We start from the raw sequence: 26,684 nt of genomic DNA on the forward strand, positions 1-26,684 counted from the left end.
TAATACTATTTGACAGAGCAAATTCTTATCTATAAAACGAAACAAACAAACAAAATCACACTTCTTTTTAACATAGGTGCTGTCATTAGCTCTGCAATTTATCAGTCAATGAACAAGAGCCTGCATGCTGCACTTTTAACAACCTGCACTAATGGCAGTGACCGCTGCTGAAATGCACCACCCACCCCTCCCCATGCTACATCCACTGTTTGGTTGCCATAAAAATTCAGCAAACATCAGTGAACGTCTGGGTCATTTTTTTCACATGGAGGAATTCAGCTGCATCCCTGTGCCTCATCTGTGCTTCCATGTCAGGCACCAGTCTGTCAGACTGCCCTTCTGCAGCCATCTGTCACATGGCAACAACACGTAATGGGATATTGGTGGGAAGATGCAACCTCTATTGCCATACCGCCAGCTGATGGGACAATATCTTAAAGTAGATGACATTACTTTTGGAGCAGCTCTGGTTGTGCTTCAGGCAGATAGCATGGAGCAGGCAGCCCTCCTCTGCTCCTGAACTCCAGCAGCACTGCCTGAGTGCCTGGGCTCAGTGCACTGCAGGTGAACCTGCAAGCCAGCCTGGGAAGACAAATCAGCTCTGCTCTATTGAGGCTCAGATCTTCTGATTCTCGAGTGGGATGTGGGCCGATCTCATTTCAGCTGGTTTCTGTCCATGCGGCACTGCTGGGGGCGCGCCTCAGTGCCGTGCTCCGCACTGCGCCCCTTCCTGCAGAAAAGACATGGAGGCCCTGGGTTGTGTCCAGGGAAGGGAGCGGAGCAGTGAGGGGTCTGAGCACAGCGCTGTGGGAGCGGCGGAGGGAATGGGGCGGGTCGGTGTGCAGAGGAGCTCGGGAGCGAGCTCGTGGCTCTGCGACCCCTGACAGCGGGTTGTGGGGAGGGGGGTCGGCCTCTGCTCCAGGTAACAGCGGTCGGGTGAGAGGTGGCGGCCTCAAGCTGCACCGCGGGATGGTCAGGTTGGGTACCGGGAACAATTCCTTCTCCGAAAGAGTGAGGCGGCGGCACAGCTGCACAGGGAAGGGGGGGAGGCACCATCCCTGCAGCCGCCCGAGCCGTGCGATGTGGCGCTGAGGGACGTGGTGGGCTGGGACCTGAGGATGTGAAAAGTCTTTTTCAATCTTACCGGTTCTGTGATTCTCCATTATCTATTATATTCTCTATTACATATTATATCTGTGATTGCGGCGCATTCCCGCAGCCCAGCACTCCGCCTGTGGGGGAAGGAGGGAGCGTGGCGCGGGCAGCGCGGGAGGTGCGCTCAGCACTTGGCTCCTTCTGTCCGCAGCCGAGCACACTCTCAGCTGTTTGTTTCAACTTAGGTTGTTAGAAGCACATCGTACACCTGCAGTGCGTACTTGAAAATGGGACTTAAAGGAGGCCGAGTGAAAAATACATAGTTTTTAATATAAGACTTAAATACAGTTATGAAGCTATTGCTGTACTCCTAGTAGGGCTTGCTTTGTCACTCCCCGTTACCAACAGCATGCCCTAGCAGTCCCTCACAACCGTTAAACCCTGTTCAGTCACGTCCTCAAACGTGATAACAAACAATTCTTTGATTTTATCTTTATTTTTAGTACGCAGAAGAACGCAGCTCTTCGGGAAAAGACACAAGCGGCACGCACCCCTAACCCCGCACCCAGCGCTTCACTGCGCATGCGCCCGTCCCTCGCGCAGCGCCGGTACTCTCGCGAGAGCGCTGTGGTAAACATTGCACAAAATGGCGGCGGCGGGGCTGGGGGCAGTTGCGGCATGGTGAGCGCGGCGGGCGGGGGAGCGGGTGGGATGGCGGTGCTGGTGTTGCTTCGTGTCCTGTGCGGCGATAACAGCCCCGGTGGCAGTCGGGACTTGCGGTGTGGCCGCCCGTGCCGGGCACTGCGGCCCGTGGGAGTGCTGGGCAGTGCTGTGGGACAGCCCGGGCAGGAAGGCTTCCTCTTCCCTCATCTTCACACGGGCTTTCCACTGTCTGTTCCTGGCTCAGCGTTAGTATTGCATCGTAATGTTTCTTGAAATCCACCCTGGAACAGAACATGAAGAAGCGAATCCTATATGTGAAAAGGATTTTCCACGTTGTTCTTTATCTTCACGCTGTTACATTTGCAAACCCTGCCCGTGTTTTCTCAGATGCCCATGATGTGGTAACCAAGTTCCTGCTCAGGAAAACCTGAAAGCCTCCTTTCATAACAGTAATGTATTTCAAGCTTAGGAACTAAAAATTTGCTTCCTGTAGTGATATTTCTTGTCCTTGCCAGCCACAGGAATAGAGGTTCAGCCTGATTCTCCTTGTGTCAAATTACATTCCAGAGCATTATCATCATAATCTGTGTTCCTGAGTAGAGAATAGCAACCCACCACCATGCTTCTTGAAGTACCTGCAGACGTTTCCTATCATGCTTCATTTTGCTTCTGTTTTTTCCTTGCAATGGGCCTTACATGTCAGTTTGTTGTTTTTACTGCACTTACATGAAGGGCAGTAGAATTCAGTTGTCACTGTTATCTGCTCTATTGCCAGGTTAATACCTGGATATCTCACAGGTTCCTGGTGTGAACCAGGAAGAAACTTGAGTGTTCTAGGAAAGTTACTAAATGAAACATATGAACAACTTTTTCTTTGTCATTTCTAATGCTAACTGCTGAAGGAATCTGTCTTTTGTGCTTTTTCAGGCTATGTGTTTACATAAACATGGATCTAACTATTTGCAGTGTTGCCTTGCAGGTCAGCTTGCAAACAGCTTTGCTAATTCCAGGGAGTTAACTTTGCTCTCTGAAATGGAGTACAGGACTCAGCTACCATATCATGAGTGACCGAATCATTTAATACAAAATGGAGAAGAAACGTAGAAAGAAATGAGCCTGTTTATTAGGCTTTACCTCAAAAGACAATGAAATCTGTATTTGCTTCGGACACAGCTCAAAGAATATCCAGTTGAACGGCACAGTGAAATCAGCATTTACTGAAAGAGAAATGAACTAGCTTATAAAGAAGAAAAGTGTGAATTGAATATATGGAATTCTTGGAATGAAACCATTTTCTTCTGTGACCATGAAGTTTGCAAACATCTGGTTTGTTCTGGTTGTTATTTTACTCTGTGGCAAAAAACACTTCAGCACCAGACTAGGGAATTCCTCTCATGAGGCTCACATATGTCCTGGATGTTCTCGCCTGACTTTGCAAGTGGAGTTCACTTCAACAGTCGTGGAGCATGGTAATGGTCGAGCATTTAAAAATATAAATCTGTGTGATGTTCACGTTCACGTTAATGAATTGCAGTGTTTGTGCAATGGTAATATTCAGAGGCACAGGTGGAGCTTTCAAGTTTTCTGCATTCAGATTGAGAAAGAATTTTACGAAGGTTCGTGTTTTAACTGGACACAGGTTTTGAAGAGCAAGAAAAGGGGGGGGGGGGGGGGGCTATAAGAAGTATGTTAAACATGACAGTAGAGCATGGAGGTTCAGCTGTGCCAACATGGTTGCTTAGGTATGTTTTCATAGCTTTTTGTTTTGACCGACTAAGAGGAGTGAGAAAGGCAAGGGGAAGTATGTGTGGTTTTGTTTTTTTTTTCTGTGAAAAATGTTTGAAAGTGATAATATGTTTGTGGACAAGTAGCAATGTAAGTGCAGAGGGAGCAGATGAAAGGTGAGCTAAGGCTGGTATCACTCCTGAAATAGCAAAGGATAGCTGTAGAGAGGAGCAAATAGAATAGGTGCTGAACAGGATGTGGTCTTCATTGCTGAACAGCACCAGCCACTGAAGTGTAAAAGGAAAGATAGATACCATTGTATAGAGTGCAGTCTGTGTTGGTGTGGCAGCTGTTTGTGTATAGAACTGTGGGATAAGTGTAACGTAGGTGTGGTGTATGGATGGCTACGCATTTTAGTGGAAGGATGAACAATAAGCACTTATCATCTGTAGTTCTTACAGAATGCACAGATGCCATTTTTGATAACATCTCTGCTGTGTTTGAAACTGTAGTTTCATGTAACAAACTAACTAATTTGACTCTATTGGAAGTGTTCAGTTTGTCATGGTATAGTTACTAGGTCTGTTCCCGTAATGGAGCTGTGTGTGTGCCTGAGCATTTGCACACAATGTCAGTAATGGCATCTTGTCCATGAGCTAGCAGAGGGCTTGTTGAGGTGGTTGTGGCAGTGTCTGCAATCCACCCACAAGTTACTAACCCAGATCGAGGGCTGGACTCTTGGGACCAGCTTTGTTCTATGTGCATATCAAAGTTGGTGTCAGTAATTTCCCTAAAACTCAGTTCATTGTTCCCTGACCTGTGCTCACCCCTGTCATTTCACCTTTCCATGCTATTACAATTCTGCTTTCATTTTGAAAACATAGTATATTTTAAGCACTTCATTGTGCAAAAACTTTATTTAGTACGGAAATAAATTTCTGACCTGTAAAGCCAAAAAACAAAAAAAGTGTCTCAATTGTGATTATTTATTTTGGATAAAGAAAAAGAAATATTCAGTAACTTGAGTGCGTGACTAAGCTGATTTAATAAGCATCAGTTCTGATAAACTGTACTCTTGTTCCAGAGTATATTGTGGCTTTTAATGGATACTTCACAGCTAAAGCTAGAAGTAAGTTTATTTCGAGCGCACTAAAAAGCAGTGGTATTGAGAACTGGAGGATTGTACCTCGCAACAACCCAGCCAGCGACTATCCGAGTGATTTTGAGGTGATTCAGATCAATGAGAAACAGAAGGATGGCGTACTGACACTGGAAGATCATCCAAACATCAAGCGAGTAACACCTCAGCGGAAGGTCTTCCGATCACTCAAATATTCAGACTGTAAGTAATTTTTATGTGCTTGCATGAGATCTGCTTTGGAAAATTTAAGACTAGCTTAGCATTACACAAATGAGAAGTGCCCTTTGGTTTTTGTTTAGTAAGTCTATTCCTTTGCCTTTGAAATTATCAAGGTCTTACTGTACCTTTCTAAAAGCATTGTGATGCATCCATCTACAGCGTAGAGACATTTCTTCTGTAATAGTCGGTTACCAGAGTTCATTGGCCACTGTAATAGGAAAAATTGAAGCTTTCACTATTATTGAAGGCATTAATACATCTGGAAAAAACGGTTACTTGTCTAAACTCTTTGCTGTAACAGTTGTGATGTGGATACTTGCGTAAGCAGAAAATCTTTTGTGTTTTTCCTCATACGTTCTTTTTTTTTTTTTTATTTTTTTATTTTCTTCCTTAATCCTAATTCTACGTAGCTGATTCTTTGTTGCACTGCAATGAAACCAGATGGACTCAGAAATGGCAGTCGTCTCGTCCCTTGAGAAGGGCAAGTCTTTCTCTGGGTTCTGGCTTCTGGCATGCAACAGGTAGACATTCAAGCAGGCGTTTGTTGAGAGCTATCCCTCGCCAAGTTGCTCAGACTTTGCAGGCAGATGTCCTCTGGCAGATGGGTTACACAGGTATGCTGTTGTTTGTTGGCTTGGAATTACCTCTGAGAAACAAGTGTAGCATAAGGGAAAATTACTTGGCTTGCATGTATTAATCTCATTGAATGCCAGTTCCATAAATGTTGAGCAGTATTTTGTTTGACGTGCACTGTTCCAGAGCGCTTTTTGTGTGTGCACGTGCATACTGTTCTTAAGAGGAAGTAGTTCTGTTTGGAATCTTTGCTTGATTTCTGAAATGGAGCAGGAAGTTTGCCTTACAGCCACAAGTTAATAAATCTACAAACATAAAAGTTTTCATTCACTTGACTGAACATGTTAGTTATGAAGGTGAATCAGGAAAATCAGTCCTTTATTGTCATAGGTGCTGGTGTAAGAGTAGCAGTGTTTGACACTGGACTGAGTGAGAAACATCCACATTTCAAAAATGTGAAGGAGAGAACAAACTGGACTAACGAGAGAACCTTGGATGATGGTGAGTTACTGTGTGCTTTTGGTGAGAGAGTTCCTGACAGTGCTGTTTCATACTGTAAAAACTACTGTTGCTGATAGGGTGGCAACACATCTGCTAACATTCATTGAAGCTGTGTATCTTGAGATTTTAAGCTTAATTTTACAGTATCAGGAAAGTTCTGTACTCTTTATCAGATTCAACAAATAATTTAAAGGCTCCAGGAGGATGTTGCCTTTGTCTCCCTTGAATCATACGCGGCATCTCATTGTAGCTTTTGAAGAACATCAGGGGAAGAAAACGTGTTTTGCTGTTTCACCATGTGTATGTGTTTCCCTACTTAAGAGGGAGAGTGTTTTCCTTCTTTACTCTGCAGTCCTAAGCTAATTGAATGTTGGGAGCTTGCTCTGATGTATTTTCTAATTTACATAGTTCTCATCAAACTGACTCATGCCAGTCAAGATTCAAAAAAAGCTTTTATTTTCTGCAGCATGTTTGTGTTTGTTTTTCATGTGCCAACTGTAACTTGACCACATGCTTTTACAGGTATCATTAATTTATTTTATTACTTACATTTTATTATAGTTGTTGATTAACAATGAAAATGAGTAAAAATGAAATGGTTTGGCTTCTAACATCTCATTTTATTACCTTCTGTCTGTGATAGGTTTGGGCCATGGAACTTTTGTAGCAGGTGTGATAGCCAGCATGAGAGAATGCCAGGGGTTTGCTCCAAATGCAGAGCTGCACATTTTTAGAGTGTTCACCAATAACCAGGTAGCTGTTTTAAAGGCGTTTTAATGTATATCTTTCCAGATAAATACTATTTTAATCCTTTTATTGGGAAATGCCGCGAGTGCTTGTAAATGTTGACATATTTTCTTTTATATGTGTGATATATTTTCTTTTATATATATGTGTAGTGTTTTCTCTATTTAAAAGGTTACTCCAAATTTCGTAGGGTTTCCAAATCTGGTATATTCTTCAGAAATTGTGTGTGTGGAAGTCTCATCTGTATAAGAGTTAAACAGTCATATAAATATACTGAGCACTATGAATAGCAGTAGAGCAGTGTTCGTTTTGTGCTTTTTATTTCTGTGGTGGTTCACCTCTCTCTCTCTGAAGCCTGTTCTGTAATAGAACTGCTGAATTTTCCAGTGATAGTTTTTACTTTCTTCTTTCTTATGTAGGTCTCATATACATCTTGGTTTCTGGATGCCTTTAATTATGCAATTCTAAAGAAGATAGATGTTTTGAATCTAAGTATTGGTGGACCAGACTTCATGGATCATCCATTCGTTGACAAGGTTGGTACGAGAAAGGGAAAGCTCCCATAGCCATGTTGTTTGTATTCCTGGACTTGCAGAGCTGCTTGTTTACCACTGCTTCTGATAAGGTCTGATGCTGCAGTCAGTCCTGAGGAGTTTCATGTGCATGAGAGAAATTTTGTACAGGTGTATAGGCTTTTAGGTATATTTTTAGGGAGTGGGTAAAAAAGAAATCAGCACAAACTCAAAGTATTCACAGAGCTGCAGAAACACGCCCTTTTACAAAACGCTGCACGTACTGCCAGCAGGCATGACTGACAAGCAGACAACTAACTGGAGTCTTAGTGAAGGAAGCTTAACTGAAATCAAGCCCTGATTTTTCAAATCTCTGCATAATTAATTTGTCTCATGCTAAAAATGAATGCAGCGGCAGATTGTTAAGAATGAATAAATAAGAAGTATGGGTAGTCGATTCAGCTTTGTAATTAGAGATTTGTTTCAGGTTAAGATGGAATTAGGTGTTTATCATTGTGTCACGGTTCCCAGAATTGCTGATATATACTTAAAAATCAGTGAGTGAATTATCTTAAAAGGACAAAATCTTTCTGAAAAAGGTGTGCCTAAAAAGTTCCTTTTTTTTTTTTTTAAATGAAAATCTGCATTGAAATTTGATTTGACAGTGACTTTAGTACTCACCCCTGAGTAATTTTTTGAGGGAATTATTTCATTTTTGTTCTGGAGTGTTTTCTTACAGGCAGTTTTTCATTTGATGCAACCTGAGTAAGTACAGTTAGCAGGGAAGCTTTTAAGGCCATTATTGATCACATAATCTTAAGAACTGCTGGCATGTAGTACTGAATATACCAATGAGAGGTACTTATTTTGTAAGTCTCAGTAAGAAAGAGAGATAGACTAATCAGTTGCTTACGTCATGTCCTGTGGAGTTTGTATTTGTTCTCAAAGTCCCTTCTTTGGCAGCAGAACATTATTAAAAATATTATTTTTTTGCAGGTATGGGAACTGACAGCTAACAACGTGATCATGGTCTCTGCTATTGGCAACGATGGCCCGTTGTATGGGTAAGTTTCAGAGATCACCTTAAAGAAAAGCAACTATGATGTTTAATGTTTTTGATAGTAGTTGTGCTTGGGCTGCAGGGTATTTTCTTCTTTTTGCTGTAATGTATTCATAGAAAGTGACCTAAGTTAGACATTCTCCTCTGTTTCATCATTTGCCTTAGAATACATTTTTGAATTAGGTGACTATTTTTTATTCAGACAGTGAAAAGTTAGGAAAGGAATGACAGGACTTCGACTGATACTGCTGCACTAGTATAAGCAGACATCTTTGTATAAATATAAGGCTTAAAGAATACGGAATGCTAAACCAGAATGCTATGCATTGTATTTCTAAAATAAATGCCTAAAATCAGAATTTGTTGTGTCTGGAAGAAAAGTGGTTTGGTAGTATAAGTTCTTGGGTCACTAAGTGCTTCAGAAGTTTTTTTTAGTCATAAAACATCAGACAGGAACAAAATTTGTTTCTGTGCAGGTTAGAAAGGATGACTGACAAAAATGTGATGACAGTGTTTCTGTTTTCAGTATAAATTTATGGCTTTAATTGTGGTCTTAATTTTTTTAATTATTGTTGTCTTGATAACTCCCAACTTGTTGTAGGACTCTCAATAACCCTGCTGACCAGATGGATGTGATTGGAGTAGGTGGCATTGACTTTGAAGATAATATAGCTCGCTTTTCATCTAGGGGAATGACCACTTGGGTAAGATAATTGACCAGCAGCCAAACACTTTTGTATAAAGATTTTAAAAAGGGAGCCTTTTTCAGAGAGATAATAGCAAGCAGCTGATGTTTGTGGCGTAAACAGTGATAAAAATTTTCATGGGATATCAGAATTGTAGGAAAGTGATGAAAGGCCTGAAGCAAGAAGCTTAATCCTCATCATTTATCATTAAAGTTGCCAACTTTTGACATTGTTCTTACATTTGTAAAATGCCAAGTATCATTTGAATTACAATGTCCTGTGTGGGCAGATCTCTCTAAGTCCTTTGTTTAATAGAAAACTAGCCTTTCTAGATGGTATGTGTAATGCTGCGCATATTTGATATCCTTTCAGTTTGTAGTTGACTGTTGAACTGAAGTGCATGTACTGCACACATGATTTCATATGTGATTGCATTGTGGTCTTGATTGACGTCTCTGATATATCTTTTTCCTTTGTGCTGCTTCTCATTAACCAGTAGCAGAGGGATTATTGTTTTGTCAGTAGTTTCATGCTTAACTAATATGGTGGAGTGTTTGTTGACATACCTTTCCTGGGTCACTATGCTGAGGAGTTGCTGTAAATGGCTTGAGTCCTTCTTTAGGTGTTATTTGATATTCTGTGATGCTGAACCCTATCTGATAATTTTATTTCTGAATTATTTGCATTAGTTAGTTTAAATACTTAAATGAAACAGCCAGTGTTCTTTATGTATCAGGACATGGATTCATCCATTTTCTTTCACAGGAGCTGCCTGGAGGTTATGGTAGAGTGAAGCCTGATATTGTTACCTATGGCTCTGGAGTGAGAGGTTCTGGTATGAAAGGTGGATGCCGCTCTCTTTCTGGGACAAGCGTAGCATCTCCTGTAGTGGCGGGTGCTGTCACATTGTTAGTAAGGTAAGCCTTTAGTAACAGCCCCTTAGAAGATACAGATGCAGGAAGGCCATAAGAAACTCTTAAGAGGATCCACCAAATGAAAATATATTGCATTTATGTGTAGGAAAACAAACTCAAGGGATGGAATTGGTGTTCTTGTACCCAAGACATTATTGTCTCTGACCGGCTCTGACTTTCCTGGGAAAAACCTGAGGACTGTTTTGAATAGCTAGGTATTTGAAAATATAGTTAGGGAGAACAGTTTTACAAAGTAATTTTGTTAAATATTTTATGATATTTAGTTGCTTTTGTTTTTTGTGTTGTAAAAGAGCAGCTATTCAAAGTAGGCACCTGTAGCTGATAACTATCTGAATACCTGTTTTACAGTATGTAGGGCTTTTATGGTTATTACCCAGTTGCGTAACTCACCTACTGCGCACAGAAGAGTTTGAAAGGAAGGTAGGAGTTACAAGTTTCTGCTTTGTGTTTGTCACTGTTGCTGCTTAAGGATAAGAAATTTTATTTGAAAAAAATCTCTGTCCAAAACTCAAAGTAATCATATTCCTATGTAAAATCATGCAGTTTTCATTGGACAGCAAAGCTATCACCCCCACCTCACATGAGCTACACAACAGAAGATCACAGCGTCCTACAAGGGCTTGGATTTTCAGAATCTTTCACTTAACATATATAAGTGTTACCTTGGTAGTGACAACTGGTCATGGAGCACGCTGTAAGGAGAAAAATGTATACAGCATTGGTTTTCAAGAGAAGTGTCATAATATTGTCACTCCTGTTCCCATCTTAAACTGTTGCAGGGAGAAATCAAGTAGATGTTGTACGCAGCAACCTAATTTTTATTTGCATTTTCTTCAAATGAAACAGAGCCTTAAAGCAAAATGTAAACTAGACTAGCTAGAAACTAGAATGAAGGCCACCTAAAGTGACCCATTGTTTCCCATTTCAGCACAGTTCAGAAGCGTGAAATGGTGAATCCAGCAAGTATGAAGCAGGCACTTATTGCATCAGCACGTAGACTTCCCGGAGTCAACATGTTTGAACAAGGACATGGCAAGTTGGATCTTCTGAGAGCTTATCAGATCCTCAACAGCTATAAACCACAGGCCAGGTTAATTTTAATCCTTAATTAATCAACAATACACTGCAGTCTGCTGTATTTCTTTAAGAGAGCAGATGGTGTGCATCTGATACAGTTGAGCAGTCTGTGCTTATGCAACAAAGTGAACTTGTATAGATCTTACATAATCAGGAAGCATGAATTTTGACAGTAGAGGCTATGAAAAATCACTGTATTTTCTACCTGTGTTAGAGCAGTGTAGGGGCTTGAAGTCTCGGAGCTACATTTACTTTCCTTTCTAGGCTCAGTTTAACTCTCTGGTGTTATTCATAATGCAACCTAGAATGAAATGGAACAGTAGCTACATCTTAGTTTTCCAGAAGAACGTTCTCACTGTGCTGAAAAGCTTCTTTTGCTTTGTAAGAAAAACAAAACAAAACTAAAATAACCCAACACTCTCCAATTTTTAAAAAAGGGGAAGAGAAGATTTTGGGACAAATTTGAGAAGTGAGATGAGTACTTGATAGAGTAGATGCGACTGGCATGTTTTATCAGTAATGTTTTCATACATCAGTTTTATGTAGTGGCTTGTATTTCTACTTGTTTGTTCTTCTCTTTTGTTAAATTTTATCTCCTCTGTCCTTCCTGTAGTTTGAGTCCAAGCTATATTGACTTGACGGAGTGTCCCTACATGTGGCCTTATTGTTCTCAGCCCATATATTATGGAGGCATGCCAACAATTGTTAATGTTACTATTCTTAATGGTATGGGAGTCACTGGGAGAATTATAGACAAGGTAAGACTAAACATTCTTCGAAGACCCGACTGTGTTCATAAAAGCTTCTTAGAAAGGACTACTTCAGCTAATAAATTTGATAGAATATACAAGCATTCATAGTGGTGAGAACAGGAGATGCAGAACATTTGGTTTTAAAGGACACACCCGGATTTGTCCCCATGAGCAATCTGCAGGTTTTCCAGCAATGCGCTGGTTTCAAGGGTGTGTAGTGTTTTGTCTTTGTAAAACCAATTTTGACTGACTTAGATTTCTTTAAATTCTCTGCTAGCATTTAAGATCTTCTGGATCTTTTGTGTGAGCATAAGAATTCACTGAAAAGGATCTTGATGTTACAAATTATGACTATTGACTTGGATCAAAATGACCTGAAGGTGTTGACTTCTCAAGGCCTGCTGCAAAATCTGTTGCTTTTTGCCAGTAATGTTGAATTTGTTGATTGGCTAAGGAGAATTTAGGGTTTTTTTAAGGGTAAACATAAAACAGATACATGAACTGGGAAAGTATCCTATCCCAAGACTCTTGCCAGCGTAATTGAGCTTAATTTCAGCATCTTACTGTGAATCCTAAGGTCTGTTACAGATTTAAACTTGCACTTAAGAGTATAAGAGGTCTTATAAATAGCTGATGGTAATGCCTAGACACAGTCAGTGTAATCAGCCTGAGTCTCTTACACTTATATAGCCACTTTTGTTATAGAAAGGAAGTTTCATGTCTTTGCTAGCATTTTTTTGTACAGGACCCCAAAATGTTAAACTGGGTGCATGTGGTGTGCTTTTTATATATCTTCCTAGAGTCTTTTCTCTGGGAAGTCTACACTCTGGATCATTAAGTCTGTCATGACTGGGTTGATTCACTGTCACAACATGTATCTTCTGGGCTTTATGTACGTTTTGAAATTAGGCATAATCTTCCGAAGAATAAGATTTGATGATTCTGACTGCAAGTACTATTTTACCAACTTTTGATGTTCTTCCTTTCACAGCCAGACTGGCAACCCTATCTCCCACAAAATGGGGATAACATTGAAGTGGCTTTCTCCTATTCCCCTGTGCTATGGCCTTGGTCTGGATACTTGGCAATTTCTATCTCTGTAGCAAAGAAAGCAGCATCTTGGGAAGGCATTGCTCAAGGGCATGTTATGATCACAGTATCATCTCCTGCAGAAAATAAAGTTAGTTCTGCTTTTTTCTTTTTCTATTTTGTGGGGAGGGTGGGAGGTTGGTTAGGGATGAGGGTGGTGGTTTTAATTAAAACTTCACTACAAACCCTTATTTGTACAGTGCATCTCTGGTGAAGCATAAGTTAGATAGTGGTCATAGTGGTCAAAGCACTGAAAAGTACAAATAATAATCCTTACAACTGAGTGCAACATTATCCATTGAATTGAAAATGCTTTAGTATTAGAAAACCTGTCTATGAGATTTGCATTTATATATTATGAATTCTGAGTAATGTGTTTTGAAAAAGAGATGACTTAAATATCATTTTCCCAGAACCCTGGTTAACTGTTCTTGAGAAGACTAAGATTTTGAACAGTTGAACCAGATTACAATTGTAGCATATTTAAAGTATTTTACGTTCTAAGTGGAAATAAAAGCAGTTGAGCATGTAGAAAACATAGTAAGGTGATTTAAGGCAGAAGTAAACTCTTGTTCTTCTTAGTTGGTGGTATTGGTGAGCAAAAATACAGTAGATACTTCTGTTTTACCAGTCTCTTACAATCCACAGTTGGTGAATGTTTCTGTAGGGGAAAATAATTTCGAAGTGGTTTTTCTGTCCTTCAGTCGAAGAATGGTGCAGAGCAGACTTCGACGGTGAAGCTGCCAATAAAAGTGAAGATTATTCCTACTCCACCTCGTAGTAAGCGAGTCCTTTGGGATCAATATCATAATCTCCGTTATCCACCAGGATACTTCCCTAGGGATAATTTGAGGATGAAGAATGACCCACTAGATTGGTATTTATCTCAGGTTCTATTAAATCAGTATTTCTTGATTGCACATTAATGATACATAATAATGTTAATGAGTGCAGAGAGCACCTTATTTCATGGGACCTTATTCAGTGTGGCATGGAATTTTCTAATAAATCCATGAACAGTTCTTAGCTCCTATGTGCTTCTTTCTGCAATTTTTATTTTTTTGTTTGTTTGTTTTGTTTTGTTATTGCTCTCTGTGGTTTTGATTCATTTAAAATGAAAAGATTTTTAAACATTTAGGATGCAGGGTTTTTTTGCTCTCATGGTGTAATTTTTTTCCTTTATGCCCTGATTTCTGTCAGGGAGTTGAGAGGAACACTTAATTAGCCACTTTGGCATTCACTTACCAAAATAAAGAGTGGCTGACCTATAGTCTTTCATGGATGGAAAGGGAAAGCATCCAAACATATGAAAAAAAAAAAAAAAAAGAAAAGTAGATTATTGGATGAGTGTACAAGACTTGCTTTCGTGAAGCTGCTTGGAACATGGAGATAGGACAAGTGGAACTCCCCTCCTGAGTTCCAGCAATTACAGTTCATCCTGTGTGCTCCCGCCTTATATATATAACCTTATAGTTAAAGCTGTTCTTACAGACTGTTCAGCAAGGAGGAGGTCCTGTGAAAGATACATGATTTTAATGCAGCAGTGCTCCTGTGTGATGTGGTGCAAACATATGGAACTGTGCTCTTTAAGGGACATTCTCAGTTTCTAACTCTGACTACGTTACTACCTCTGTAGCACCTGGAACCAATGTTAGTTGGGAAAAAAACTGCAAGAGGAGATGATGCTTGGGAAACCACAGGTTATCCCTTGAACAAAAAAATAAATAGTCCTTTTAGAAGAGGGACTAGGAAATAGTCTGTAATTAGAGGATTTAAATCAGGTTTCTACATGCCGAATTTGAATGTCTTCAACAGTTTTCTTCTGTCTTTTCCTAAGGAATGGTGACCATATCCACACAAACTTCAGGGACATGTATCAGCACCTAAGAAGCATGGGTTACTTTGTTGAGGTTCTTGGTTCCCCATTTACGTGTTTCGATGCAAGTCAGTATGGTAAGCATGTGCTGTTTATATGCTGATGTTAATTAGTGTAAGGTGTTGCTGTGCAGGCTTACTTGGGAGTCTGGTGAATTAGTATAGTTGTCTATCGTTATCTTGAAAAAATGAGAAGGGGAGAAGCCTCTCATTTTTTGTTTGTTTGTTTTTTTTGTTTGCAGTTCTCTGGAGGCAGAACTGTATTTTCCTGAAGATTTTTGCTTAGTCAAAGAATTGTAGATTCAAATTGAGAATGTCTGTTCTGTTTTTTGGTTGTTTTTTTTCTTTTTTTTCCTTTTTTTCTTTTTTTCTCAGTAGTGGTATTTTAAAACATTGATACTTGTGGATAAATAAAATAGTGGGAAATTATTACATTCCTACAGTATGTTAGCAGATCAGTGTGGTTTGCTTCTTCTGTATTTGGTTTGGAGATGTAGATTTGCCAGGCAGGGGACAAACTGTCTGTGGTCTTTTCTGCTCCCAGGTGACCCTCTAGTTGGCCCTGACTTACTCCAAAAAGACCATCTTCTCTTCTGGGCTAGGATGTTCTTCAATAGATTGTGAAGCGAGGGTGCAGTCTCCTGACAGGTTTTTAGTTCTGGAAATGTCAGTAGTAGGCTTTCCTTTTCCTTGATTCTTTGATAAATATTGCTTTCTGAGTTAGCAGATACACAACTGAAGACAGGCATGGTAGCCTGTAAAAGCATAACAAAGTAGTTTCTGTTCTGAGACTCCTAGATCGTTGAAAAGGCACCACAAGGACAAGCCTGCTCTGCATGGGTAGTTTTGTCAACCACAACTCACATTTCTGCTTAGGAGAATGGGGAAACTAGGAGACTAGAAGGTTTGGGTTTTGGATTGCTAACATAGACTGAGCTGGGAGATGAGTGCTTTCTGTGTCTGAGGAGTGTAAGTAAGTAGGGGTTAAGGAGGGAAGAGAACAGAAATGCACATGGAGGTGGAATAAATGTGTTAAATGAAATGAAGAAAAAACAGGAATAGAAGACTTCTAATCACGACTCTGGTAAACCTTCAGTAGAAGCAGCAGGGGGCAAATAATTTAAGTCAGAAATGTTCTTATATGTTTATAAACAGAATTACTTCAGAGTTGTACTTCCATGGGAACAGGTTTAGTGAAGCAGAGAAATTTCTTCCAATCTTATAAGCCACGCAGAATGAGGCTTCGGAATTAGAATAGGTAGCAGAACATTCTCTGTGATCCTGGCCTTTGGCACCACTGAACATGAATGATTTTGTCTTTAGACTATAGTTAATATACAGTGACACTGTAGTTAAGGTGGCAATGAGCAGCAGAGATTATCCAAGTCCAGCCCTTCTGCAGTCTGGCTTCTTATAGAATGGCTTGGGTTGGAAGGGACCTTAAAGATCAACTTGTACCAACCTCTATCATCCAGATCCTTAACCAGCCAAGATTTAAATTATCCCTGAGAATGGAAATTCCACCACCTCTCTGGGCAGTCAGAAAGTCAAGAAGTGAAATGGCTTGATATTTAGGAGTAATCTACTTGTTTGATTGCTAGTTCTTTTTAGTCATGCAGAAAAAGTGCAGAACATTCATTTGTGTTAACTTTTGCATGGGTTACTAATAGTAATCACAATAACACAAACAACATTTTTGCTTTTATATGCAGGGACTTTACTGATGGTGGACAGTGAGGAAGAGTATTTTCCTGAAGAGATCACCAAGCTAAGGAGGGATGTTGATAATGGACTTTCACTTATCGTGTTCAGTGACTGGTACAACACATCTGTAATGAGAAAAGTCAAGTTTTATGATGAAAACACAAGGTATGCATTTCTTTCATTTTTATAGGAAATAAAATGTCATGGAATTGCTATTTTGTGGATATACTGTCCTAAAAATTCTGTGTGATAATTGTATTTAATCACCTGCACTGCTTCTCATGCTGCCTCTAAGAAGAAGTACTTCAAGAGTAACACTGACCTTTAGCTGTGAAGCTGAAGGAGAATACCTATTTACTTTATCATTATTGTGAACCACTCACTTGGTAATGTAATCTTTTGAAGCCCAGGAAAACATTTTCAATAGGAAGAAGTAAGAGATTGGAGACTAGCAAAGGAAAATGGATATGTTTTCACTTTGGAGAACAGAATAAAAAGCAAATGCAGCTTACAAACTGTATTACTGGACTGTGCACCCAATACTGGAAATACTCCAGTATATTATATAGAGGGAAATAAACTAATATCAGCAGTGGTGAAAAAGACCCTCATAACTATTGTAGTTGCCACATGTTTCATGGTAAGTTTGAAAGCTATGTTCTGCAGCTTGGGAGCAAGTGACACTTTGCTTTGTTAGAAATACTGGAAGCAAGAGACGCAACTGATTTTTCTTCATCTTTATTGAGTAGATAATCTAAGACTTATTTATTTATTTATTTATTTTCCTAGCAAATTTATGTAGGAAACTGGAATGTACTGAGAACTTTGCACCATTTTATTACTTCTGTTCAGAAGCATAGGTGTGTCAAAGAGGGACAGCTTGCTTGTGTGCTCAAGTAGTTAAATGAGGCTTTGAGATATAGTTCATTATTTAAGGAACTTGGAAAAAAATCTACATGCAGAGGATTTTTTTGTAACACAAGCTATATACTAATAAACTCTGTTACCCTCTCTATAGACAGTGGTGGATGCCTGATACTGGAGGTGCAAATATACCAGCTCTAAATGACCTGCTTTCTGTCTGGAATATGGCCTTCAGCGATGGGCTGTATGAAGGTGATTTTACCATGGCAAGTCACGAAAGTGAGTACTGGAGTCATTGTCGGTGCAGCCTATGGGCAGTAGATTGTTTGGAGAATAGTTTCTGTGAGACTCACCTTGAATGAGAGTCAAGGGAACTGTTCTGAGAGTGAGCAAAAAGATTTTAATAAGCGTGCTTAAATGATTACTTTCTATACTGATTCATTTTCATATGAGATAGTAAATGTTCTGAGTTCATAAAATCATAGAATGGCCTGGGTTAAAAAGGACCACAATGTTGATTTGGTTTCAACACCCCTGCTGTGTGCAGGATCACCAGCCACCAGACCAGGCTGCCCAGAGCAACATCCAGCCTGGCCTTGAAATGCCTCCAGGGATGGGGCATATACAGCCTTCTTGGGCAACCTAAACCTTCCCTGTCTCAGTTTAAAACCATTCCCCCTTGTCCTGTCACTGTCCATCCTTGTGAACAGCTGTTCCCCCTCCTATTTGTACGCTCCCTTAAATACTAGAAGGGCCACAGTGAGGTCTCCCCAGAGCCTTCTCTTTTCCAAGCTAAATAAGCTCAGTTCCCTCAACCTTTCTTCATGGTTGAATTCCAGGTGCACTTCATTGAATAGTATTCTTGGGGTATTGTCTGTATGTGTCTGTAATATAAACTGTAGTTGCCAGAATAAGGCGTTCAGTTTCGTCAAGGTTTTAGTTTTGTGGTAAAGTGAAAATTTGAAATTGTGGAGGAAGGAGATCAGTGGGGAGACTTTCCTTGGAATATACCTTGGAATTTAGATGTGTCTCAGCAGCTTGAGATGCTTTATAAATTCCTATTCTTGTCATCTTTTGAATTGCAGTAGCCTGAAGTTATTACGCTTTACTGTTTCTGAGTTCTCAGGGCACAGGCCCATGACCTGGTTGTTTTCAGACTTGTTAGGTCTAGCCAGTCTTCTTTTTTTTCTGACCAAGCCACCTGATGTTTTCATGCTTTATTTCTAAATCTCTGTCTTCTGATCAGTTCATTGGAATGTGCATGTGGACAGAGAAGGCACCAGAACTGAGGGCTCAGTGCACTCTCCAGTACTGATTGAAGGAGATGCGTTCTGTCTATAAGTAGTGTGAACTACTGTATTTCTTTATGTAGTTGGTAAAGCTTTTCAGTTTAAAAAAGTGTCCTAAACAGAAAGGTTTGAAAGCAAGGTGAACCTGTGCTTAGGAATGCCTTATCTGTGGATACATGTACAAAATGCACAAATCCAGAGATTTCCGGGGAGTTTTTTTCTATGCCTGTTTTGACAGCTGACTGAATTATGGTGGGAAGGTTGTCATTTTTAGTCTGTAAATGTAATTTTGTGTTGTCTTGCAGTGAATTATGCATCAGGATGCAGTATTGCGAAGTTTCCAGAGGATGGCATTGTAATTGCACAGACTTTTAAGGATCAAGGTATGCATTTCTTTCTCTTTTCTCTGTGTTTTAAGTAGTATTTTTAGCTGAAAGCAAAGTTACAAAATCTAAAGGTGTAAGAATTGCGGAGTGAAAAATGCATTGAAAGCAAGCATAGGGCTGGACTGAGAATGTGTTGAAGGAGGGCTGGGGTACATCTTTTACAGAGACAGGCTGGGGGAGCTGGGGTTGTTCAGCCTGGACAAGACAGGGCTCCGGGAGGACCTCATTGCAGTCTTCCAGTACTTGAAGGGAACTTGTAAACAGGAGAGGGACTGACTTTTTGCATGGTGTGACTAGGAGGAATGGCTTTAAACTAAATGAGGGCAAGTTTAGGTTAGATGTTGGGAAGAATTTTTTTTACTAAGGGGATGACAAGCTGCCGCATAGAAGATGTGGGTGCCCCATGTCTAGAGATGCACAGGGCCAGGCTGGATGGGGATCTGGGCAACCTGAGCTGGTGGGAGGCACTGTGCCACAGGAGGGAGTTGGAGCTGGATGGGCTTGAAGGTCCCTTCCAATCTAAGTCATTCTGTGATTTCATTGTAGGTGTTTTTTCATTATGTCTAATTGGATATCTAACAGGAAGCTACAATAAAACAGCATATATTTTTTATGTAGTTTAGTTTTTATACAGTACAGCAATATCCAAATGTACATATGCTGTCTTTTATTGTATTTGCTATATGTAAACCCATCATGTGTATTGTGTGTGTCTTCATGGGGAAAGGAATGTTCCTTGTCCATGTTTCTCACAAATTGTAAATGATATTGAGCTCTGTCCATATACAGAATTATTGTAATCATTCCTGAATTTGGTGTGAGTGTTTGGGTAGCTGTGATGATCTAAAGATAGAGGTAAGGAGGACTTTGTTAGACAAAATATCTCTTACTGGTATCTCCTAAGGGAAACATTTTAGGCACATAGGAAGGCTGTACTTTCAGACTGGAGGAGTATGTTTTCTGTGCTTATCCTTTCTCTTTAGTTTTACTGTAGCATCTTATTTATGGCGTAGTAATTCAGAGCTGTAACAGCAGCAGGCAATGTAAAATATATATATATCTATTTTTAAGGGCCAATGGAGACATTTTCTGGAACAGTGAGGAAATCAGTCGTGAATCTTTTTGAGAGCAGACAATATCCCTGAAGTGCTGTATGGTGATGACTTGGTTATCTTAGTATGAGAGAAAAAGAGAGACAGTGTGTTTGACAGGTAGCCTGCTGGACCTGATTTCTCTGTTGAATCCTTTTCATTCCGGTTCATGAAACAAAAGAGCTCTGTGTTTTGGTTCTGCTCTCTGAAGACAGTGTAAAAAAGTAAAGGCAACCTAAATACTTAGCATTTGAAGCTGGTTATCTTATTTTGGATTTTGAAGTGAGTGTTAAAGATGGGAAACCTTTAATCTAAAAATGGCTTTCTACAGACTTCATTTCATGAAGAAACTAAAATGGTTCTCTTGCTGTTTATGGCAGCCTTCAGTTCACTGGAGATACAATACCTGTGAGATGCAATACAGTTGTGTGCCCTCTGTGTTTTGCTGCATGTGCCCATTCATATCAAGATGCCTTCCTTTAGTTGCTTTTTTTTCATCTTTTCCATTCATTGATGGTGTGAATTAGCACAGTAAAGATTTCACAAGCATATCTTAAGTTGCCAGTTTATTATTCAGTAATTTTCCATGCTTTCAGAGACAGTCTTATAAACTATACTTCAGAAATTACTCTCAGCGATAGTGGTGCAAGTATTTCAGAAGAGGCTGATCCTGGGGAGCAGGGCAGGGCTGGGTGCAGTGACAGCTGGCTCTACCTGCTATTAGAGTACCTGGGGTGGGGAGCAGCTGCAATTGGCCCAAGTGGGGACGAGGAGTGGAAAATTCATGTTTCTTTTGTTCTTTGGGAATATGTATCCTTACTAGACCATACTTATCTTTGTTCGTAAATTGAAAGGAGAACAGGCAGAATGCGAGGGAAAGCAGTACTGTGGAGTTGCTGAAATGCAAGCCTGGAAGACTTTAAGGCAGGCTTCCTCTGAATTGCTTCTGTAAACAAGTCAGAGCCCTCATCTCACAGCTGCTGTTAACAGACAGATGTCATAGTTCATGGAATGTCTCTATTCTCATTTTTGTTGCATAGTAGATTTTCTTGTAGCAGTCGATAGACATGACAGCAAATCAGCCAGCAAAGAGCAGTATGCATTGTGATGGCTGATTTTTAAGATGCTGCATGTGGCCTTCTGTAGAAGAGCTAAAACAACATAAAGGGATTTTTAAGGCAGATCACTTTGGTTTAAAACTTGTTCATGAAAATATTTGGATTTTTTTATTCAAGAACATTGAAGATAATCTATGATGAGAGGGTTTTTTTTTCAGTTCTCCACAAAATTAAGAAGCCATTGCTATCAGTAGAGAGCTTCATGATGGGGGTCTTGGAGCAGCTTCATTTTTATTGTAAAACAGCTTTTTTAAAAAACACTTTTCATAAATGTGTGACATGAAGAGTGGCATGATGGCATTTGTAAATTTGCAGTGTAGACTAGCTGGTGTTGCTTCTTAGGCAATGAAATTTGTGCGTGCTTTGCTTTAGGTCTTGAAGTTTTAAAACAGGAGACTGCTGTAATTGAAAATGTTCCTATTTTGGGACTTTACCAAGTTCCTTCCGAAGGTGGTGGCAGGATCGTTCTGTACGGTGACTCTAATTGCTTGGATGACAGCCATCGACAGAAAGGTGTGTATGCTTCGACATGCAGGAAGAAATATTTTTCTTAAGCAGGCAAACGTCCTACGGTTTAGTAACAGCTCACACACAGCTCACAAACTCGTTTTTGGGGAATCTCTGGACAGTTCCTGCTTGGTTATTAATCTTGTTTTTGCAGAACTGCTGAAAATGGTGTAAGTTGCAGCTTGAATAAAAGAATGGATTTTTGATGAGTGGGAGCATTTTCCCCCTATACACCTCTGGCCTGTTTTTCCACTGCAGATGACTTGGATGTTGATTTTAATGTTTTCTGTTTGATTGGTTGGTTTTGTATTGTTGTTTTTTGTTTTTGTTTTTCCCTTCTTTGCAGTGTTTTTGTTTTCAGGAACTGTAAACATGTGCTTGAAGTTGTGAAGAGACCATTAGGAGATCTCTTCACTTTTTGCCCTGATGCACTTCAGGATGTTACATAGCATTACGGATTTTGTTTTGCAATTTCTCATCCCTCTGCAGTGTTCCCTTCCGTAACACCAGAGCAGTGCCTTCTCTGTGTGCTGTAGTTTATTGAGAGCATTTAGCCTAAGTGAAGATGTGGAGCATTAGTAGAGAATGGTGCTCTGTGACTTTCCTAGTGCTGTTAAATTCAGTGTGACCTGTGATACAGGAAGAAGGGGAAGGCTATCAAATCCTTGAAAGTTGGCTTTGAAGTTGTGAACCAGCGATGTCTCCTGTAGAGACATCGGTTGCTGTAACTGAAATAAATTCCTCGCATTTGTGAATATAAATCCTTAAAATCTGATTGACCTCTTTAACAATCAAAGAGGGGGACGGGACCTGGATTATGAAGATTAATTCCTGTTCCCAGCCAAGTGTTCCCTGGGAGGAGAGGTTCTGAGAAAAGTTGTTTGTGATCAGTGGAATAGGTGGTAGGATGTCATTCCACTTCTGAAATGGAAATTTCAGGCAATTGTGATGTTAACCAAGTGGAGTGCTTGTTCAGCAGGCGTGGCTCTTGATGGAACACAGTGGTATTTCAGGAGAAAATGCAGTTGAAATGCAAAGGCAAACCATGATGAAGTATATCGTAATGTTGGTTCCCAGACTGGTCTATCCCATTACTGCTGTTTGTTGCCAGAAACTTTCCCTTTTCTTTTTTAGTTCATTTTTTTCATATTAAGCTTGAGAAATCAAAGGAATTGTGACTTTCTACTGAAAAAACTACCTAGTTCTTAATTTTCTTTGCAGGGTGTTATTTTATCCTCCTAAAGGGTTCCTTCTCCTCTCATAGAAATGATAATGAATGATAACAGAAGCTCTCAGTTCCCTGAGAAAACCCCCTAATTTTTTCAGGGACTTGGATGGCCTCTCCCAGACTAGAATTCCTGTACTGGAAACCTTCCATTTTATGACCTATTCCCCAAAAAGCCTGATTTGGTACACAGGAAGATATTTTAAGAGTGAACAGATTATTTTTATCTGGAGGAGGAGTGTTGAAAGTTGCATCTATTTAGTTAGAACTTCAGAAGGAGAATAACAAGAATGAGAAATTACTCATGCTTCTAAATGTTATGATATACTACTTAACAGTAAGATGAGCCATTTGAAATGTAACTTAATGAACGTGTTGTTTCGGGTCTATGAAACCCACAGATTGCTTTTGGCTCCTGGATTCCCTCCTGCAGTACACTTCCTATGGTGTGATGCCTCCAAGTGTCAGCCATTCTGAAAACAGACAGCGACCGCCATCAGGAGAGGGCTATGCTCTCCCGGAGCGGATGGAAGGTGAGAACCTTATCTATGAGAAGAGTCTGCAACTGATGGGATGTCTGAGTGGAATTTAGAAATACCCAGGCAGGCCTTTGACAACAAGGTTAGCTTGTTATGAGCTCTGATGTTTTTCTAAAAGAAAGCACATACAAGCCTTAGGGATCTGTAATGATGCTGTCGTGGTTTGACTAAAGAAAATGTTCTGCTCATAGGAGTATTTTCAGTGCCTCCATTCTGCTAGGAGGTATTGTAGTTACTGGATATGGAGTGTGCATAAAATCTGGTCTTACGTGCTGGCCAGCAAAACTTGGCTTACTGTAGGTGCACAGTCTTACTGTATTGTAAGGGACTTATAATTAGAATTAACAATTCTAACTCTGAGATTTAGTCATTACTGTAAAGAGCTCCTGATTTTACAGCAGCTCCATTTAGCTGGAGGCCAATGTTGGGAACTGTATTTCTGATGTGGTCTGTTCTGTGCTGTGAATCGCAGGTAACCATCTCCATCGATACTCAAAGGTGCTAGAGGCTCACTTGGGAGACCCTAAACCCCGTTCCCTTCCTGCTTGTCCTCATCTCTCCTGGGCCAAAGCACAGCCTCTGAATGAAACTGCTCCCAGGTTAGTGTACTTCTGTCTTAACATTCTATAAGAAGTCTGGCTTCCAAGTTCAGCTTGAAAATTATTTGTTCCATCTGCTTTTGAAAAGGACAGCTGGAATTCCTTTGCTAGAGAAAGACCAGATTGTAAAGAGGAAGTAGTGATTAATGCCACTTCAGTGAATAACTCTGACTCACCTGATAGTTACGCTGTATTTTGTGAAACAGATTTTAAAAATAGCTTCAAGTCAATGCCTTTTTATGATTGAGTGATTCCAACTTAACGTTCAAAGGCTTGTTTAGATCCATCATCAGCGCACGCCTTTGAAATAGTTTTCTGAAACACTTCCTGGGACGGCTTGCCTAACTGCCTTCTGGTGTATTATTTGTCAGTCACTTGGAGGTAAAGGCATCAGCACATAGCCCATACTTGTCTGCAGAGCTCCTGATGGCAATGTCTGCTGGTCTGCATGCAAGAAAGGGCTAATAAATCGTAAGTTGCTAATAAGTAAATAAGTTGCTAATAAATAGTTGTTGATATAATTGCATCCCTGTGACACCTGAGTGGAACATGGGAGGCCTGTAAGCTGCAAAACCTAAAGAGCATATGGGATTATCACTCAGGTCCAAGTTAGTGAGTAGCTGGTAGGTTTCAGCTGTCGCTTTCAATGCATGTTTCTGCAAAGTTCCTTGCATTACTGAAGTAAGTGGGCAGACATCTCTGTCTTTACATTTCTTCTAGCAACCTTTGGAAACATCAAAAATTACTGTCCATCGACCTTGATAAAGTGGCTCTGCCCAGTTTTCGACAGAACCGACCCCAGGTGAGACCACTGTCCCCTGGAGAAAGTGGAGCATGGGACATTCCTGGAGGTATGTACTGAAAGGTTTCAATGATAGTATTGTAGGTCAAGGGAAGACACGTTTCCTTTCAGTTGTGGAAAAAATGCAATGTCCATAAGGTTGTGCTGTATAAGACTGACTGATGAAGTCTGAGAGAAATATTTTTGCCTATGGATAGCTTACTTGAAAGGAGCCATGTGTGGCATACAGAGAGGACTATTTTGATGAGTGCTCTTCGGTCAAACCAGGTTTATTTTGGCAGTAGTTCTTGCCCTTGGGAGCTGTGACAATACCTCCTGCTGATGAGAGTTTCTGGTGTGAGCACACAGATGTAAAAGCAGAGTCCAGAAGAATTTGTCTGAGCAGTGCTTTGGGGAAGGTGTTACACTAACAATGTAAAGCACTTGGAACAGCTCCTTACAAGCTTGGTGCTGCATGTCCAGCTGGAAGCCTCTTAATGCCTCACACATGCTCTTTTCTCAGTCTGAGCTGCAAGTTGAAATGATGTCTTTAAAAAGGAAGGGTTGTGTAGCTTGTCCTCACCATGTGCCAGTGCAGTCTCCAGAGCAGCAGCAGCAGAATCACTTCTTTTATGGCATGATGAATAGAAGGTTCTTGTTGCAAGGGAAATCTGGGTTATGTTTTCATGTTCCCAAGTAGGTCAAGGTGGAAATGCCAGTGCTTTTCTGTGAAGTTAGCATCCTGTCTTATTTCTGCTAATCGGTCTGCATCTGTTAATCTTCCTGTCTGAAATGTAATCTGATTGTAGCTTGTGTGCCCACAAACCTCTTTGCCTCTCTAGGTATAATGCCTGGACGGTACAACCAGGACGTAGGACAGACTATTCCAGTCTTTGCTTTTCTCGGTGCCATGGTGGTTCTGGCGTTCTTTGTGGTGCAGATCAACAAAGCAAAGAGCAGGCCAAAGAGGCGAAAACCACGAGTGAAGCGGCCGCAGCTCATGCAACAGGTTCATCCAGCAAAGACGCCTTCTGTGTGAAAGCTCTCGCTTGCCAAAGATGACCTCCTTTTACTGCTTGCTTTCCTGGATAGTTGATCACTCCTGGCAAAAGTGCAGCAAGTGTGGTGATCGTACTGGCGATATACATCTGACATCATCTCACTGTCTTTGGACTCTGGGGAAAAAAAAAGGACCTCAACTGATCATATGTACATAAAACTGCAGCTTTAAGCAGCCGTACCCACCAAAGACTTGAATGCTGTTGAACAGGCTGCTTAGTCACTACGTAGCCCACGAGGGAGAAAATGGACCTTTTTTTGTAAGCTGACCAAACTAAAATTTATTTGTTTAGAGGCTATTTTCTATATTTATTGTTGGGGAGGGCGGGGGGAAAAGTCACTTTAAGGACCTCTGCTAAGGAAACACAAGTGCATTTTTTGGATAGGATGCAATTTTCTAGAATGGTTTAATGCTGAAGAGTGTAACTTACTTCATCAAAGGAAGGAGGGGAGCAGGAGAGACTAGTACAAATCAGTTTGACATAGTTCCGCAGTTTATTTTTATAAAGCCAACTACTATGATGTTTTGTAATTCTTGGTCGTGATTTCACCATTGTTGGTGAAGCAGATTTTCAATAAATACGTTATCTATATGAAGCTGAGATGGAGTGTTGCATGGCTTTCTTTCTGCTGCCCATCAGTGAAAGCAAACTGTTGAATAGTGAAAATTTTCATCCCTTCCCTTCTCCCTCTTTGTCCTTAAAACAAATGTGCACCAGGGTGATGGGGATTTTGACAGTCTGAAACAAGGTGTATTCACACCTCTGATGGCGCTCAAAGGTAATGGCACAAAAGACATAGCGCTTTTTCCATCATTGACAGAGAGGAGGGCACCTGCACAGGCTCAGCAGTGGGTGAAGCTGCCAGCCCAG

General features: G+C 40.4%; 1 protein-coding gene across 1 annotated transcript; it reads left to right on the plus strand.

Annotated features, from left to right (window-relative positions):
* Positions 1 to 1,598: 1,598 nt before the first annotated feature.
* Positions 1,599 to 26,413, plus strand: MBTPS1 (membrane bound transcription factor peptidase, site 1). The gene is made up of 23 exons (XM_072346160.1): positions 1,599 to 1,776; positions 2,738 to 3,227; positions 4,568 to 4,825; positions 5,254 to 5,457; positions 5,807 to 5,917; positions 6,561 to 6,670; positions 7,084 to 7,200; positions 8,173 to 8,240; positions 8,838 to 8,940; positions 9,688 to 9,839; positions 10,786 to 10,947; positions 11,548 to 11,692; positions 12,678 to 12,866; positions 13,480 to 13,652; positions 14,613 to 14,728; positions 16,363 to 16,519; positions 17,373 to 17,497; positions 18,813 to 18,890; positions 21,475 to 21,615; positions 23,236 to 23,367; positions 23,846 to 23,972; positions 24,693 to 24,823; positions 25,596 to 26,413. The coding sequence occupies exons 2-23, from the start codon at positions 3,041 to 3,043 to the stop codon at positions 25,790 to 25,792; spliced, it is 3,183 nt and encodes a 1,060-aa protein (XP_072202261.1). The 5' UTR covers positions 1,599 to 1,776; positions 2,738 to 3,040; the 3' UTR covers positions 25,793 to 26,413.
* The last annotated feature ends 271 nt before the right edge of the window (positions 26,414 to 26,684 follow it).

This window comes from Excalfactoria chinensis, chromosome 11, assembly GCF_039878825.1.
Source record: "Excalfactoria chinensis isolate bCotChi1 chromosome 11, bCotChi1.hap2, whole genome shotgun sequence".
NCBI lineage: Eukaryota > Metazoa > Chordata > Aves > Galliformes > Phasianidae > Excalfactoria > Excalfactoria chinensis.